The sequence below is a fragment of the Oncorhynchus tshawytscha genome, linkage group LG09, assembly GCF_018296145.1.
Source record: "Oncorhynchus tshawytscha isolate Ot180627B linkage group LG09, Otsh_v2.0, whole genome shotgun sequence".
NCBI classification, from domain to species: Eukaryota; Metazoa; Chordata; class Actinopteri; order Salmoniformes; family Salmonidae; genus Oncorhynchus; species Oncorhynchus tshawytscha.
The window spans coordinates 17,492,480-17,508,682 of NC_056437.1; the positions used below are offsets into that span (position 1 = coordinate 17,492,480).

Sequence of the window (16,203 nt, forward strand, 5' to 3'; positions counted from 1 at the left end):
GGACCTCAGACTGGGCCAATGGTTCACCTTCCAACAGGACAACGACCCTAAGCACACAGCCAAGACGATGCAGGAGTGGCTTTGGGACAAGTCTCTAAATGTCCTTGAGTGGCCTAGCCAAAGCCCAGACTTGAACTCGATTGAACATCTCTGGAAAGACCTGAAAATAGCTGTGCAGTGACGCTCCAACCTGATAGAGCTTGAGAGGATCTGCAGAGAAGAATGAGAGAAACTCCCCAAATACAGGTGTGCCAAGCTTGTAGCGTCATACCAAAGAAGACTTGAGGCTGTAATCATTGCCAAAGGTGCTTCAACAAAGTACTGAGTAAAGGGTCTGAATGCTCATGTAAATGTGATATTTCAGTTTATTTTTAATAAATTAGAAAAACAATATGAGTGTAGATTGATGATGGAAAAATGTATTTAATCAATTTTAGATTAGATTATTATAGTATAAAGTTTGTGTGGTTCGTTTTGAGAGCCTGCCTCAGCAATAGAACACCAAGTAGGTCTCTGTAACGCCCGGGGTGTAGTGGAGGAAGAAGTCAGGCGCAGGAAGCAGAGAGTTCAGGGTAGCGCTACTTTTAATGCACCACAACGGTAAAACAACGCCAACCCAAACAAATGCCTCAAACACAGGGAATTAAACAGTCCAGCAAAATACAAACACGCGGACAACCGTGACCTACAGCCGTGTACACACGTACACTGAAATAATCCCGCACAACCAGCAGGCGGGCCGGCTGGTAAATAAAGCCCAACCAATTAGCCTAAACTAAACACAGGTGCAACTAATAAACAGAAAAGGGGGAAAAGGGATCAGTGGCAGCTAGTAGGCCAGTAACGACAACCGCCGGCGCCACCCCCCTCCTGACAGTACCCCCACCCCCTGACGCGCGCCGACACCGGCCTCGAGGGCGAGACGCAGGGCGATCCGGCTGGAGGCGATGGAACTCCCTCAACAGTGACGGGTCCAAGATGTCCCCCACCGGTACCCAGCACCTCTCCTCCTCCCCTCCCAGTCCGCGAGGTACTGCAGGCCCCTCTCCCAGCATCTCGAGTCCAGAATGGCCCGTATTGTGTACGCCGGGGACCCCTCGATGTCCAGACAGGGCGGAGGGACCTCCGGAACCTCACCGTCCTGCAGGGGACCAGCTACCACAGGCCTGAGGAGAGACACATGAAACGAGGGGTTAATGCGATAATAGGAAGAGAGTTGTAATCTATAATAGACCTCGTTTATCCTCCTCAGGACTTTGAAGGGCCCCACACACTGCGGCCCCAGCTTCCGGCAGGGCAAGCGGAGGGGTAGGTTTCGGGTCGAGAGCCAGACCCTGTCCCCCGGTACAAACACGGGGGCCTCACTGCGGTGGCGGTCAGCACTCCTCTTCTGCCGTCCACTGGCTTGTTTGAGGGATTCCTGGACGGCCCTCCAGGTCTCCTTGGAGCGCTGCACCCACTCCTCCACCGCAGGAGACTTGGTCTGACTTGGATGCCAAAGTGCCAAGACTGGCTGGTAGCCCAACACACACTGAAACGGTGATAGGTTTGTCGAGGAGTGACGGAGTGAGTTTTGGGCCAACTCTGCCCATGGGACGTACCTAGAGCACTCCCTGGGCCGGTCCTGGCAATACGACCGCAGAAACCTACCCACCTCCTGGTTCACTCTCTCCACCTGCCCATTACTCTCGGGGTGATAACTGGAGGTCAGGCTGACCGAGACCCCCAGACGCTCCATGAACGCCCTCCATACCCGGGACGTGAACTGGGGACCCCGATCAGAGACAATGTCCTCCGGCACCCTGTAGTGCCGGAAGACGTGGGTAAATAACGCCTCTGCAGTCTTGTAGGGCTGTAGGGAGACCGGGCAATGGCAGGACTTAGAAAACCGATCCACAACCACCAAAACTGTAGTGTTCCCCTGAGACGGGGGAAGATCAGTCAGGAAATCCACTGATAAGTGAGACCATGGCCGTTGTGGAACGAGGAGGGGTTGTATCTTCCCTCTAGGAAGGTGCCTAGGAGCCTTACTCTGGGCGCACACCGAACAGGAAGAGACATAAACCTTAACGTCCCTAGCCAAGGCGTCTAGGAGCAACAATGGCTCAGCCACGAAGTTGTAGACCACACCAGCTCACAGAATGGGACGGCCGAGTGTGGAAGCGCGTAACGTGTAAAAATCGTCTGTCCTCGGTTGCAACACTCACTACCGAAATCCAAACTGCCTCTGGAAGCTACGTCAGCTCAAGAACCATTCACTAGCTTCATGAAATGGGTTTCCATGGCCGAGCAGCCGCACAAAAGCCTAAGATCACCATGCGCAATGTCAAGCGTCGGCTGGAGTGGTGAAAGCTCAGCGCCATAAGACTCTGGAGCACTGAAAACGCATTCTCTGGCATGATGAATCACACTTCACCATCTGGCAGTCTGACAGACAAATCTTGTTTTTTTATTTTAATTTGACCTTTATTTAACTAGGCAAGTCAGTTAAGAACAGATTCTTATTTTCAATGACAGCCTAGGAACAGTGGGTTAACTGCCTTGTTCAGGGGTGGAATGACAGATTTGTACCTTGTCAGCTCGGGGATTTGAACTTGCTGACAAGGTACAAATCTGTCGTTCTGCCCCTGAACAAGGCAGTTAACCCACTGTTCCTAGGCCGTCATTGAAAATAAGAATTTGTTGGAGGACGTTCATGGAGTCCAACACTCTAACCACTAGGCTACGCTGCCGCCCCGGTTTGGAGGATGTCAGAAGAACTCTACGTGTTCCAATGAATAGTGCCAACTATAAAGATTGGTGGGAGGAGGAATAATGGTTTGGGGCTGTTTTTTGTTCCAGTGAAAGGAATTCTTAACGCTACAGTATACAATGACATTCTAGACAATTCTGTGCTTTCAACTTTGTGGCAACAGTTTGGGGAAGGCCCTTTCCTGTTTCAGCATGACTATGCCCCCATGCACAAAGCGAAGTCCATACAGAAATGGTTTGTTCAGGTCAGTGTGGAAGAACTTGACTGGCCTGAACAGAGCCCTGACCTCAACCCCATCGAACACCTTTGGGATGAATTGTAACTCCGACTGCGAGCCAGGCCTAAACGGCCAACATCAGTCCCCACCCTCACTAATGCTCTTGTGGCTGAATGGAAGCAAGTCCCCACAGCAATGTTCCATCTAGTGGAGAGCCTTTCCAGAAGAATAGAGGCTGTTGTAGCAGCAAAGGTGGGGAACAAATCCATATTAATGCCCATGATTTTGGAATGAGATGTTTGATGAGCAGGTGTCCACATAGTTTGTAGCCAATTTTGACTTTATTGAATTTATTTATTTGACTGCATTTACACAGATAATTGAGGTTGTGGTGGTAGCTGCAGAGAGGTGTTTGGGTGTGCGAGACTTGACATCAGAAGAGTTACCGGGTGTGTTAAGTGGTGGTGTCCCATCCTTTCAGGCTGTTGGCCTGAAGTAGGAGTAAATATATTTAAATAGTAGGGTGGTGGGTTTTTAGTGAGTGTAGGGTTAGATTGTAAGGTATTTGTTGATCATTTATTATTATTATTATTATATTTAAAAAATTAAGCAACCTATAAGGGAGTTATACTCCAGTCTAGTAGGTGCCGGTAATGCAACGTGTGTTGGATGCCAACTGCCGTTAAACCTAATCGAAGAAGGAGAAGAAGAAGCCTTCAAATAGTTTACGTCATCAGATTGCGACATGATGACAGATGACTGAAATGGTCAGAAATACGTCTAGAAAAAAGGATTTCGCATGGGTTTACTCTCTGGTTTAACTGACCTCTATTTCTGATACATGTGTTTTTAACGTTAGACTGCATTTTTGCCATCCTGCGAAGAAATAAGAAACCAACTTTCGGCCTCGTAGCTACTTCCAATTGCTCCCACTGACTAATCTTTGACTAAACTTCGAGAATATAGCTAGCTAGCTACCGATAGTTAGATTTCAGATGCAACAGCCCTCGAAAATGAACGAAGAAGGTAGGTGTGTGTGTGTGTGTGTGTGTGTGTGTGAGAGAAATGAACCAACTGAACAGACAAACATGGCTGTTGTCTTCATTAGTAGAGTACTACTGAGTAGGCTAGTCATTAGTGTGACCCAGGACTGCTCTCCCTCACTTGTCAGAGTTGGTGGAGTACTTCAGGACCCAGATGAGGACAGACCCTGACATGGCCTCTGCTGTAGCAGCCATCCGCACCCTGCTGGAGTTCCTCAGGCGAGACAAAGGTCTGACCACTCTCTTCTTTCTGCTTATTAGTCATACTAATGTCAAAATCATACCAAGCAAAATAGTGTGTTTTGTCATACAAGTTTGGTATTTCATACTTTTATGACTGTTTCCCTGAATTGTTATGGAAGCTCGCATGATCCCCGTAATTCGATCTCTGGATACAATCGGGCCCTCCATGTTACTCTGTTCCCTGCTCCCCTGCTCAGGTGAGACAATCCTGGGTCTGAGGGAGAGCCTGAAGTGGGCCACAGACTGTCTGACGGAGGTGGACTCCTCTGTAGCCGTGTCCTCTGGAGGGGAGCTGTTCCTTCGCTTCATCAGCCTCACATCACTGGAGCACCAGGTTAGGGCCATACACAGCCATAGACTACTGCACATACACTCAGGTATTTTTGCCATGAAATATAAACCAAGTTTAAATACTCTCCATTCTATCCCTTCTAATTTTGTCATTCTATTAGAAATACACCACAAATAAACTTCAGCTTATTGGCACTAGTTTATTTTATGAACAGAAAAAAATGTGTAGGCATGCCCCTATACACCTCACCTCAGAAGAGGTCAGAGTTCTCTGAAGGCCTCACCTCCCCCTCCATGTTTGTCTCAGGACCTGTCGCGCTGTAAGAAGGTGATGGAGGAGAGAGGAGAGCTGTTCCTGGAGAAGATCTCCCTCTCCAGAACCAAGGTGGCCAAACTCTGCCACACCTTCATCAAAGACGGGGCGGTGAGTGAGTCATGGCGGCAGATATTTTAGGTCAAATTCAGTTTGGCAAACCTGACCAAAAATTCCCCAAAATATAAAATTCCAAAAATGTTATAAGAAATATGTATTTTTGAAGAACAAATCTCTTTCATTCTCCCTTAGAAAATCCTGACCCATTCCTCCTCCAGAGTAGTATTGAGGGTGCTGGAGAAAGCTGCAGCTGAGAAGAAACGCTTCACAGTCTACGTCACAGAGTCCCAGCCAGATACAGCCGGGTGAGACAACACACATTTCCAAAGCAAACTAGTTTATGGGGAACTGAACACGTAAGACACACACACACACAGTTCGTGTGACATGTTGTCTGTCTTCTCCAGGAAACAGATGGCTGATGCGCTGAGGAGAATCAATGTTCCTGTGACAGTGGTCCTAGATGCTGCTGTGGGGTAAATACTGACTGTACCAAACACTACCATGGCTTACCTTTTCTTAATAAAGGTGAAAGATACATATTCCTTTCTATATCTTTCCACCTACAGTTATGTCCTGGAGAAGGTGGACCTGGTTATTGTAGGAGCAGAAGGAGTCGTTGAGAGTGGAGGCATCATCAACAAGGTGTGTTCTGGGAACAAAGAACTCATAATAATAAAGTCAAACATGTATTGTAGTATGTAGCAGTGTGCAAGTAACAGTGTTGGTTGATATGTCTGTACAGATTGGAACCTATCAGATGGCAGTGTGTTCCAAAGCCCACAACAAGCCCTTCTACGTGGTAGCGGAGAGCTTCAAGTTTGTCCGTCTCTACCCTCTTAACCAGCAGGACGTCCCAGACAGATTTAAGGTGAGAGTTAACCATTCAGGGCCTGCCAGCAATATATACAGTGCCTTCAGAAAGTATTCACACCCCTTGACTTTTTCCATATTTTGTTGTTACAGTCTGAATTTGAATTTGATTGTTTTGTTGTCACTGGCCTACACACAATACCCCATAATGTCAAAATGGAATTATGTTGTCACATTTTTTACAAATTGATAAAAAATTAAAAGCTGAGTCAAAGGATTCAACCCATTTGTTATGGTAAGCCTAAATAAGGTCAGGAGTAAAAATGTGCTTAACACAAGTCACATAGTAAGTTCCATGGACTCACTGTGTGCAATATAATACAATTATTTTTGATGACTACCTCATCTCTGTACTTCACACATACAATTATCTGTAATGTCCCTCAGTCGAGCAGTGAATTTCAGACACAGATTCAACCACATGACCAGGGAGATTTTCCAATGCCTTGCGAAGAAGGGTACCTATTGGTACAGTGGCAAGGAAGAAGAATGTGAACCCTTTGGAAATACCTGGATTTGTGTATGAATTGGTCATAAAATGTAAGAAAATTTAAGGAGACAAACAGTCTGCTTAAACTAATAACACACAAACAATGATACGTTTTCATGTCTTTATTGAACACACTGTGTAAACATTTACAGTGCAGGGTGGGAAAAGTATGTGAACCTTTGGATTTAATAACTGGTTGACCATCCTTTGGCAGCAATAACATTAACTAAACGTTTTCTGTAGTTGTGGATCAGACCTGCACAACGGTCAGGAGGAATTTTGGACCATTCCTCTTTAAAAAACCTTTTCAGTTCAGCAATATTCTTGGGACATCTGGTGTGAACTGCTCTCTTGAGGTCATGCCTCAGCATCTCAGTTGGGTTGAGGTCAGGATTCTGACTGGGCCACTCCAGAAGGTGTATTTTCTTCTGTTGAAGCCATTCTGCTGTTGATTTACTTCTGTGTTTTGGGTCGTTGTCCTGTTGCATCACCCAACTTTGTTGAGCTTCAACAGAAAGCCTAACATTCTCCTGCAAATGTCTTTGTAAACTTGGGAATTCATTTTTCCGTCTGATAGCAAGCTGTCCAGGCCCTGAGGCAGCAAAGCAGCCCCGAACCATGATGCTCCCCCCACCATACTTTACAGTTGGTATGAGGTTTTGATGTTGGTGTGCTGTGCCTTTTTTTTCTCCACACACAGTGTTCCTTCCAAATGACTCAACTGTTGTTTCGGCTGTCCACATAATATTTTGCCAGTAGCCCTGTGGAACATCCAGGTGCACTTTTGCAAACTTCAGATGTGCAGAAATGTTTTTTTAGACAGCAGTGGCTTCTTCCGTGTTTTATATATCGTGGACTCGTCAAGAGAGATGTTAGCATGTTCCAGAGATTTCTGTAAGTCTTTAGCTGACATTCTAGGATCCTTCTTAACCTCATTGAGCATTCTGCACTGTGGTCTTGCAGTCATCTTTGGCCCTCGCTACATATTTGTCGCCAGACCCACTGGCTCCAGGTCATCTACAAGTCTATGCTAGGTAAAGCTCCGCCTTATCTCAGTTCACTGGTCACGATAACAACACCCACCCGTAGCACATGTTCCAGCAGGTATATCTCACTGATCATCCCCAAAGCCAACACCTCATTTGGCCGCCTTTCCTTCCAGTTCTCTGCTGCCAGTGACTGGAACGAATTGCAAAAATCGCTGAAGTTGGAGACTTATTTCCCTCACCAACTTTAAACATCAACTATCTGAGCAGCTAACTGATCACTGCAGCTGTACATAGTCCATCTGTAAATAGCCCACCCAATCTACCTACCTCATCCCCATACTGTTTTTATTTTATTTACTTTTCTGCTCTTTTGCACACCAGTATCTCTACTTGCACATCATCATCTGCTCATTTATCACTCCAGTGTTAATCTGCTTAATTGTTATTTTTTTTATTTTTTTTTATTTAACCTTAATTTAACCAGGTAGGCTAGTTGAGAACAAGTTCTCATTTGCAACTGCGACCTGGCCAAGATAAAGCATAGCAGTGTGAACAGACAACACAGAGTTACACATGGAGTAAACAATTAACAAGTCAATAACACAGTATTAAAAAAAGAGTCTATATACATTGTGTGCAAAAGGCATGAGGAGGTAGGCGAATAATTACAATTTTGCAGATTAACACTGGAGTGATAAATGATCAGATGGTCATGTGCAGGAAGATCTACTGGTGTGCAAAAGAGCAGAAAAGTAAATAAAATAAAAACAGTATGGGGATGAGGTAGGTAAAATTGGGTGGGCTATTTACCGATAGACTATGTACAGCTGCAGCGATCGGTTAGCTGCTCAGATAGCAGATGTTTGAAGTTGGTGAGGGAGATAAAAGTCTCCAACTTCAGCGATTTTTGCAATTCGTTCCAGTCACAGGCAGCAGAGAACTGGAACGAAAGGCAGCCAAATGAGGTGTTGGCTTTAGGGATGATCAGTGAGATGTGCGTGCTACGGGTGGGTGTTGCCATCGTGACCAGTGAACTGAGATAAGGCGGAGCTTTACCTAGCATGGACTTGTAGATGACCTGGAGCCAGTGGGTCTGGCGATGAATATGTAGCGAGGGCCAGCCGACTAGAGCATACAGGTCGCAGTGGTGGGTGGTATAAGGTGCTTTAGTAACAAAACGGATGGCACTGTGATAAACTGCATCCAGTTTGCTGAGTAGAGTATTGGAAGCTAATTTTGTAGATGACATCGTCGAGGATCGGTAGGATAGTCAGTTTTACTAGGGTAAGTTTGGCGGTGTGAGTGAAGGAGGCTTTGTTGCGGAATAGAAAGACGACTCTAGATTTGATTTTAGATTGGAGATGTTTGATATGAGTCTGGAAGGAGAGTTTACAGTCTAGCCAGACACCTAGGTACTTATAGATGTCCACATATTCTAGGTCGGAACCATCCAGTCGGGCGTGCGGGTGCAGGCAGCGAACGGTTGAAAAGCATGCATTTGGTTTTACTAGCGTTTAAGAGCAGTTGGAGGCCACGGAAGGAGTGTTGTATGGCATTGAAGCTCGTTTGGAGGTTAGATGGCACAGTGTCCAAGGACGGGCCGGAAGTATACAGAATGGTGTCGTCTGCGTAGAGGTGGATCAGGGAATCGCCTGCAGCAAGAGCAACATCATTGATATACAGAGAAAAAGGTCGGCCTGAGAATTGAACCCTGTGGCACCCCCATAGACTGCCAGAGGACCGGACAGCATGCCCTCCGATTTGACACACTGAACTCTGTCTGCAAAGTAGTTGGTGAACCAGGCAAGGCAGTCATTAGAAAAACCGAGGCTACTGAGTCTGCCGATAAGAATATGGTGATTGACAGAGTCGAAAGCCTTGGCCAGGTCGATGAAGGCGGCTGCACAGTACTGTCTTTTGTCGATAGCGGTTGTTGTCTGTGTCACACTGCTTTGCTTTATCTTGGCCAGGTCGCAGTTGTAAATGAGAACTTGTTCTCAACTGGCCTACCTGGTTAAATAAAACAAATAACAAATCTTTGCAGGACGGCCACTCCTAGGGAGAGTAGCAACAGTGCTTTCTCCATTTATAGACCATTTGTCTTACCGTGGGCTGATAAACATCAATGCTTTTAGAAATACTTTTGTAAACCCTTTCCAGCAAGGCAACAATTCTTAGGTCTTCTGAGATCTCTTTTGTTCGAGGCATGGTTCACATCAGGCAATGCTTGTGAATAGAAAACTCAATTTTTTTGTGTGTTTTTTATAGTAAATTATGCATCTCTAATCAACATCTCCAATCTCGTCTCATTGATTGGACTCCAGGTTGGCTGACTCCTGACTCCCATTAGCTTTGGGAGAAGTCATTAGCCAAGGGGTTCACATTTTTTCCAACCTACACTGTGAATGTTTAAATTATGTATTCAATACAGACAAGAAAAATATAATAATTGGTGTTATTAGTTTAAGCAGACTTTGTCTATCGTTGTGACATAGATGAAGATTCAGATCAAATTTGATGACCAATTTATGCAAAAATCCAGGTAATTCCAAAGGGTTCACATTATTTTTCTTGCCACTGTATATGTGTAAAAAAGACATTGAGCATGGTGTATCAATACACCCAGTCACTACAAATATACAGGCATCCTTCTTAACTCAGTTGCCAGAGAGGAAGGAAACCGCTCAGGGATTACACCATAAAGCCAATGGTGATTTTAGAACAGTTAAGAGTTTTTAATGGCTTTTTAACAGAGTGAAAAGAAGGAAGCCTTAACAGAATAAATTCTAAAACATGCATCCTATTTGCAACAAGGCACTAAAGTAATACTGCAACACATGTGGCAAAGCAATTCACTTTTTGTCCTGAATATAAAATGGTTTGTTTGGGGCAAATCCAATACAACACATTACTGAGTACCAATTCTCTATATTTTTAAGTATAGTGGTGCATCATGTTCTGGGTATGCTTGTAATCGTTAAGGATTTCGGACTTTTTCAGGCAAAAACATTTACCGAATGGAGCTAAGCACACGCAAAATCCTAGAGGAAAACCTGGTTGTCTGGTTTCCACCAGATACAGGGAGATTAATTCCCCTTCCAGCATGACAATAACCTAAAACAAACAAGGCTAAATCTAGACTGGAGTTGCTTACCAAAAAGACAGTGAATGTTCCTGAGTGGCTGAGTTAGTTTGGACTTAAATCTACTTGAGAATCTATGGCAAGACCTGAAAATGGTTGTCTAGCAATGATCAACAACCAATTTGACAGAGCATGAAGAATTTAGAAAATAATGGGCTAATGTTGCACAATGCAGGTGTGGAATGCTTAGAATTACCCAGACAGACTCACAGCTGTAATCAGGGGAGTGAATACTTATATAAATTCAATATTTCCGTATTTAATTTAATACATTTGCAAACATTTATGTGTGTGTAGGTTGGTGAGGGATTATTATTAATTTAATCTATTTTGAATTTAGGCTAACAAAATAATGTGGAGTTAGGTGAAGGGGAATGAATACGTTCTGAAGGCACTCACTGTATGTTGTGCCATGGGCTGATTGGAGATATACACATGCAATTCAAAATTATGTGCACCTCCCATTGACATTCGTGTGTAATTTATGACTATTATGCCGATTTAGGCTCCATCTCAGTTCAGATAGACGCGCCATGTCTTTCCATTTTCTCTCTAGTCCTCTTCAGTACTGTTTAACCCATCTCTCTCCTCTCTGTGCAGTACATTTTCTCTCTAGTCCTCTTCAGTACTGATTAACCCATCTCTCTCCTCTCTGTGCAGTACATTTTCTCTCTATTCCTCTTCAGTACTGTTTAACCCATCTCTCTCCAGTACAAAGCCGACACCCTGAGGACTGTTTCTGACCTGTCAGATGAACACCCCATGATCGACTACACCCCTCCCTCCCTCATCACGCTCCTCTTCACAGACCTGGGGGTCCTCACCCCCTCTGCCGTCAGCGATGAACTTATCAAACTTTATTTATAACAGTGCCTTAAAACAAAACACCTCAATAAAAAACTCAAAAGGGACACTGACTGGGATCAGTTTGTATCTTTATAGATTGTTAATGACAAAATATGGCGATACGCATAACTTTACACTGTATACAACATTCCTGAAAGGCCATGTATCTCTCTGGTTCATAACGGAATAATAGATGTAAAACAGTTGGCTCTTTTTAAAAGTCTATTCAAAGTTCAATGGGTGGTTCTGACCTGCGTCTTATTGTAACAGGCAGTATTTCCCCTATGGTTGTTCTGTAGGTGGGGCATAAAGGCCCCCCTAAAATATATAACATGTTCTGTTTTTTTCCATGGTAAACAGGGCTGGGTGGGACAGCCTGACCTGCTGCTAGAACATCGGGGGGGAAACACTGACAGGTGTGTTGTTTCATTCGTCCTCCTCTCCCGCTGAGCTGGGTGGGTCCTCTGAGGGGCCTGCTGCTGTCTTCCTCTGGCTCTTCGGTCCTGCTGTCACCTGTTTCTCAAAGTCCTCCTCGCTGATCTGTCCCTTCTTCAATCTCTTCAGGAGACGAGTGTCTTTCAACAGCTCCTTCATGTCCTCATCGTCCATTTCCGAGCCCTGAAGAGAACACAAAGGGTTAATTAACAGTCATCTGATGTTCTACTTTTTTCTGCATATGGGCCCTGCTCCCATGTTTAAAAGATGTTCTAAAAGCATTTTACGGCCAATTTCCTGGATCCAGTTTAAACCTAGTCCTGGACTAAAAATGTATGTCAATGGGAAATCTCCATGTAGAATGCATTTTAGATCAGGACTATACTTAATCTGAGTCAGGAAAACCTCTCCTTAATTCTCTAGAAGACTAAATACCTCATCCCGGTTCCTCTTGGCAGCAGTCTTCCTCCTGCGGTCCTTCCTGTTCTTCTGTCTGGACCAGGCTTTGTTCTTATCGTTGTGTCTCTTGGGGGCAGCGGCCCTTTCCTCCCTCTTCTCCTTTAGCTCAATCAGCAGCTTCTGCCTCAGCTTCTCCCGCTGCTTGTCCTTGTAGCGGATGTTGTCTGTGTCTATGGTCGTTTCTATGAAGTCAGGGAAGTTCTTCCCTTTCAGCTCGGGCATCCTGGGCATGCGGAGGAGGGCGAAGCCACGGGCCAGCGCAACAAAGTCCAGATCTGACCAATGACAGGAGGAGGATGACATCGTAAGCATAATTCTCCTCAGACCATAGCATAAACAATCTAACACCACCATCATACTTGAGGGTCTGTACACAGGGAAGGTAAGGGATTTCTTCTCACCTTTGACCCTGAAAATGAGGCTGCACTCGTGTTTGGCGTAGGCCTGTACGGTGGAGACGAAAGCCCTCATGCCCCTGTCGAACATGGCCCGGTCTGCCAGAGCCAGGGCCTTCACCTTGGGCAGAACATCCACAACGTCACTCACTGGGGCCATCTGCTCCAGAGGACACTATCAGGAGACAGGGAGGGGCAGCTTGGTTTTAAATGGAGAGAGCATGGAAGGCAGGCAAGATGGAGAGGGAAACACAAAGGGCATACCTTCTGGTTGATGGACAGGAAGGTAACGTAAGATTCCTCCATGGGGAGCAGGAAGACTGTGGCGTTGCCTTTGTTACCAATGCGCGCAGTCCGTCCACACCGGTGCACAAAGGCACTGGCACAACTAGGGGGGTCGTACTGCAATACCCAGTGGACTTCTGGGATATCAATGCCTCTGGCCATGACGTCAGTACACACCAGGATACCACTGAAAACAACGTCACATTTCAATGCAAAGATCAAACCCATGCTCTCCTCAGCTGAGCTAACAACAAGGGATAAAATACCTCTTTAGGCTCCTAAACTCTGAGAAGATCTTGTTGCGTTTGTGTTTCATCTTGCCGTGGATGCAGTGGATGGTGACGCTCTTAATCAGGGCCTCCAAGGCTCGGCCAAAGTACTCCACACACGCACATGTACTGAGCGAGAGAAACAACACATTAACACACACAGCTCTGACAGTGTAGTCCTCACACACACTGAGGGAGAGAAACAACACACAGTCCGCAGTGTTGATGAATATAGTCGGCCATTAAGTAGAATACTAGAGGTAGCTGTAGTCATGGTGAGACACTAACATGGAGGGCTGTGTAGCCAGGATACATACCTGAAGAACACCAGCTGTTTCTCATGTTTGTGTTGTCTAAGAAACGCTACCAGACTGTTAAACTTGTCCTCCGCTCTGCAGATCTGACAAACAACAAGAAATAACAGAAAATAAAAAGTGATCAGTCATGGTTTGTCTGTCTTCCTGTGTTTGTGTCTCCACTTACACACAGATGGTTTATAGTCTTTGAGAATTTTATGGCACGGGCTGGCACAGACAGCGAAACCGGTAAGGATGCACTCATCATGAGGCCTCTGAGAATGTTTCTTGGAAAAATGTCTCAGACTAAGAGAACGTTCCGGTCATCCCGTTTTGTGCACAAACTGTTTATTTTGATTTGAACCTTTCTTGGACTATGCAGCATTACTAGTTATTGTTTATGGTCCTCTCATGATAAATAATTACTTTCGGGGATTACATGTAGTTACATTTATTAAAACACAGTCGTGGTCCACTTTTTCCTTTGAATCCAGCATTTCCAAACCTGAACTACTCAAGTAGAACTACCTGAACTACTCAAACCTGAACCACTAGGCTACGGCAGCATAGAGCGTTGGACTAGGAACCGGAAGGTTGCGAGTTCAAACCCCCGAGCTGACAAGGTACAAATCTGTCGTTCTGCCCCTGAACAGGCAGTTAACCCACTGTTCCCAGGCCGTCATTGAAAATAAGAATGTGTTCTTAACTGACTTGCCTGGTTAAATAAAGATTTAAAAAATCCCCAACAGTGTATGTTACTCACTGTGTAGTAGTTGCAGAGCCTGGCAGGTGTTTTCTGGGTGCAGCTGGCGGCCACGCCCTTCTCCTTCACGGTGATTCGTACAGGGTTCCTGAGACCAGCTCTCACCAGCTTTTCCAGCTCCTGAGTCTGAGTGGCTGAAAACAGACCTGTACGACGCTGCTTAGGGAGGTACCCCAGGATAACATTCAGACTGGAGTGAGAGAAAGGGAGGGAGTCAGGTACTTAAAGTGTACTGTGCTGTTGTACCTGACATCAAAGCCAATGTCCAACAGCCTGGTGATTGTACTGTACTGAATCATATTGTATGATTCATATGTCCAATAGTGTACTGTATTGCATAGACTACAACTATTGTATTGCACTATAGTACCTGGCCTCAAAGCCCATATCCAGTAGGCGGTCAGCCTCATCCAGGACCAGGACCTCCAGAAACTTGACTGACAAGGCCAGGTCCAGACCATCTGCCTTCCTTCTGAACATGTCCTCCAGACGCCCCGGGGTGGCAATCAATATGTTGGCCCTGGAAAAGACAACATTGATTAGAATAATTATCAGTTAGGGAATCCAGTCTCACTTTAAACCAAGTACAACGTATATAAAGGCTTTATATAGCATGCATAAAGGATTCATAAGCACTACATAAATGCTTCTCAAATCACCTATAAGTGTGTGTCACTCTATAAAGGGTGACATAACCATTCCTAATGTGGGGTGAATTTCCGCCAAATGTGACAACGCTTAATGTTTATACAAAAGCTTATAGATTGTTTGTGAAGCATTTATGTATGCTATATAAGGCCTTTATAAATTGTACTTCATTTAAAGTGGGGCTGGAAATCCTTTTGTACCTTTACAGGCTTGCTGTATAGCATCAGATATGGACATAAAAACACGGGGCACAAAAAAGCTCCCATCTTTGTGTGAGATCAGAGGAAGAGCATATTTACCCCTGTTCCTTAAACTTCTCCACATCCTCAATGGGGTTGCTCCCTCCAATCAACAGAATCTGTCTGAAAGAGGAAGAGTTCGGGTCATAACAGGATTACAATAAGAGTCTTGGAAGAATTAACATTTTAGATCTGGAACAGAGCTTGCTGTTCATGTCTCTGGTTTTATCTCTCCTCTGGCTGTCCCCCTACCTGAACTGAGGGAACTTCTGGAGGAACTGGCCCATCACCTCACTGATCTGCAGGGCCAGCTCTCTGGTCGGCGTGACGATCAGAGCACCAACCTGTGAAACATAACGTCTCAGTTTAATACTGTATATCAAAAGTCAAAGTGACTCACAACCATACACATATACTCAAACGGTAACCATTGCAATAAGTCTAAGACACTGAATAACCCAAACCGTACCTGCATTTTCTTCAATTTGTCCTCTCGCTTTATAAGTATCTCTATGATGGGAATCACGAAGGCCAATGTCTTTCCACTGCCAGTCACCTGTAACAGCAACGATAAGATGTGTTGCTTAGACCTTTCTCCCTCCAATAGTTAGCTACCTATGCAATCTGGTTCTGGAGAAATGCAGTACCCAAAACATCCGAGTTACATGGTAAACAGTAATGTGTGTCAAGTCATACTTACAGCTTCGGCAGCCACATCTTTATTTCGCATAAACAGTGGAATACAGGCAGACTGGAACATAAAACATATTTAAATTAGTATTGTGGAGGTTGAATTAGAGCTAACGTTATTCGTTATCTAGCTTGTTAGCATAGCTAGCTATGACATGTGAGTGAAATAAACGAAAACTGTAAAGAAATGTTAATACCTGAACTGGTGTCATATGTGTAAATCCAAGCTCATTGAGAGTTTGCGTAATACCGTCGTTAAGTTTAACGGGTAAACTATCCCATTTTCCTTCAGTTGTGTTGTCCATGTTGGAAATGCAGCCTCAATCCACGCTGTACCGACTTCCTGTACATCGATGTTTACAGTCCGCCTGGAAATCGGAAGCACTGTACATGTTTGTACCGCCAGCGTCAGTTCATCATTCTGAATAATTTCAGGTTTCTTTAGACCACAATATTTGTAAAATA

At 44.9% G+C, this 16,203-nt stretch overlaps 2 protein-coding genes across 3 annotated transcripts; one reads left to right on the plus strand and one right to left on the minus strand.

Moving 5' to 3' along the window:
* The first annotated feature begins 3,690 nt into the window (after nucleotides 1–3,690).
* On the plus strand, nucleotides 3,691–11,709 carry LOC112257480 (translation initiation factor eIF-2B subunit alpha). 2 transcript variants are annotated; one of them, XM_024431066.2, is made up of 9 exons: nucleotides 3,691–3,995; nucleotides 4,141–4,242; nucleotides 4,453–4,589; nucleotides 4,854–4,970; nucleotides 5,112–5,224; nucleotides 5,327–5,395; nucleotides 5,489–5,564; nucleotides 5,665–5,790; nucleotides 11,620–11,709. In XM_024431066.2, the coding sequence occupies exons 1-9, from the start codon at nucleotides 3,965–3,967 to the stop codon at nucleotides 11,707–11,709; spliced, it is 861 nt and encodes a 286-aa protein (XP_024286834.1). In that variant the 5' UTR covers nucleotides 3,691–3,964. The 2 variants fall into 2 exon arrangements, with proteins under 2 accessions (XP_024286834.1, XP_024286833.1); XM_024431065.2 differs by lacking the exon at nucleotides 11,620–11,709 and adding an exon at nucleotides 11,125–11,324.
* On the minus strand, nucleotides 11,332–16,101 carry ddx55 (DEAD (Asp-Glu-Ala-Asp) box polypeptide 55). The gene is made up of 13 exons (XM_024431064.2): nucleotides 15,936–16,101; nucleotides 15,749–15,799; nucleotides 15,518–15,604; nucleotides 15,301–15,392; nucleotides 15,109–15,171; nucleotides 14,532–14,681; nucleotides 14,162–14,351; nucleotides 13,420–13,502; nucleotides 13,100–13,231; nucleotides 12,813–13,020; nucleotides 12,555–12,723; nucleotides 12,130–12,428; nucleotides 11,332–11,877 (listed from the first exon to the last, which is right to left on the minus strand). The coding sequence occupies exons 1-13, from the start codon at nucleotides 16,041–16,043 to the stop codon at nucleotides 11,686–11,688; spliced, it is 1,824 nt and encodes a 607-aa protein (XP_024286832.1). The 5' UTR covers nucleotides 16,044–16,101; the 3' UTR covers nucleotides 11,332–11,685.
* Nucleotides 16,102–16,203: the final 102 nt, after the last annotated feature.

What these genes read in the sequence shown, in the direction of transcription:
- ddx55 (XM_024431064.2), bottom strand. Translation starts at nt 16,043, where the DNA reads ATGGACAACACAACTGAAGGAAAATGGGATAGTTTACCCGTTAAACTT. An exon ending in CACATATGACACCAGTTCAG is followed by an intron (nt 15,800 to 15,935) that starts GTATTAACATTT and finishes TTTATGTTCCAG; the next exon opens with TCTGCCTGTATTCCACTGTT. An exon ending in CCTCATTTTCAGGGTCAAAG is followed by an intron (nt 12,429 to 12,554) that starts GTGAGAAGAAAT and finishes GTCATTGGTCAG; the next exon opens with ATCTGGACTTTGTTGCGCTG.
- LOC112257480 (XM_024431065.2), top strand. Translation starts at nt 3,965, where the DNA reads ATGCAACAGCCCTCGAAAATGAACGAAGAAG. An exon ending in CTCGAAAATGAACGAAGAAG is followed by an intron (nt 3,996 to 4,140) that starts GTAGGTGTGTGT and finishes CTCACTTGTCAG; the next exon opens with AGTTGGTGGAGTACTTCAGG. An exon ending in TCCCAGCCAGATACAGCCGG is followed by an intron (nt 5,225 to 5,326) that starts GTGAGACAACAC and finishes TGTCTTCTCCAG; the next exon opens with GAAACAGATGGCTGATGCGC.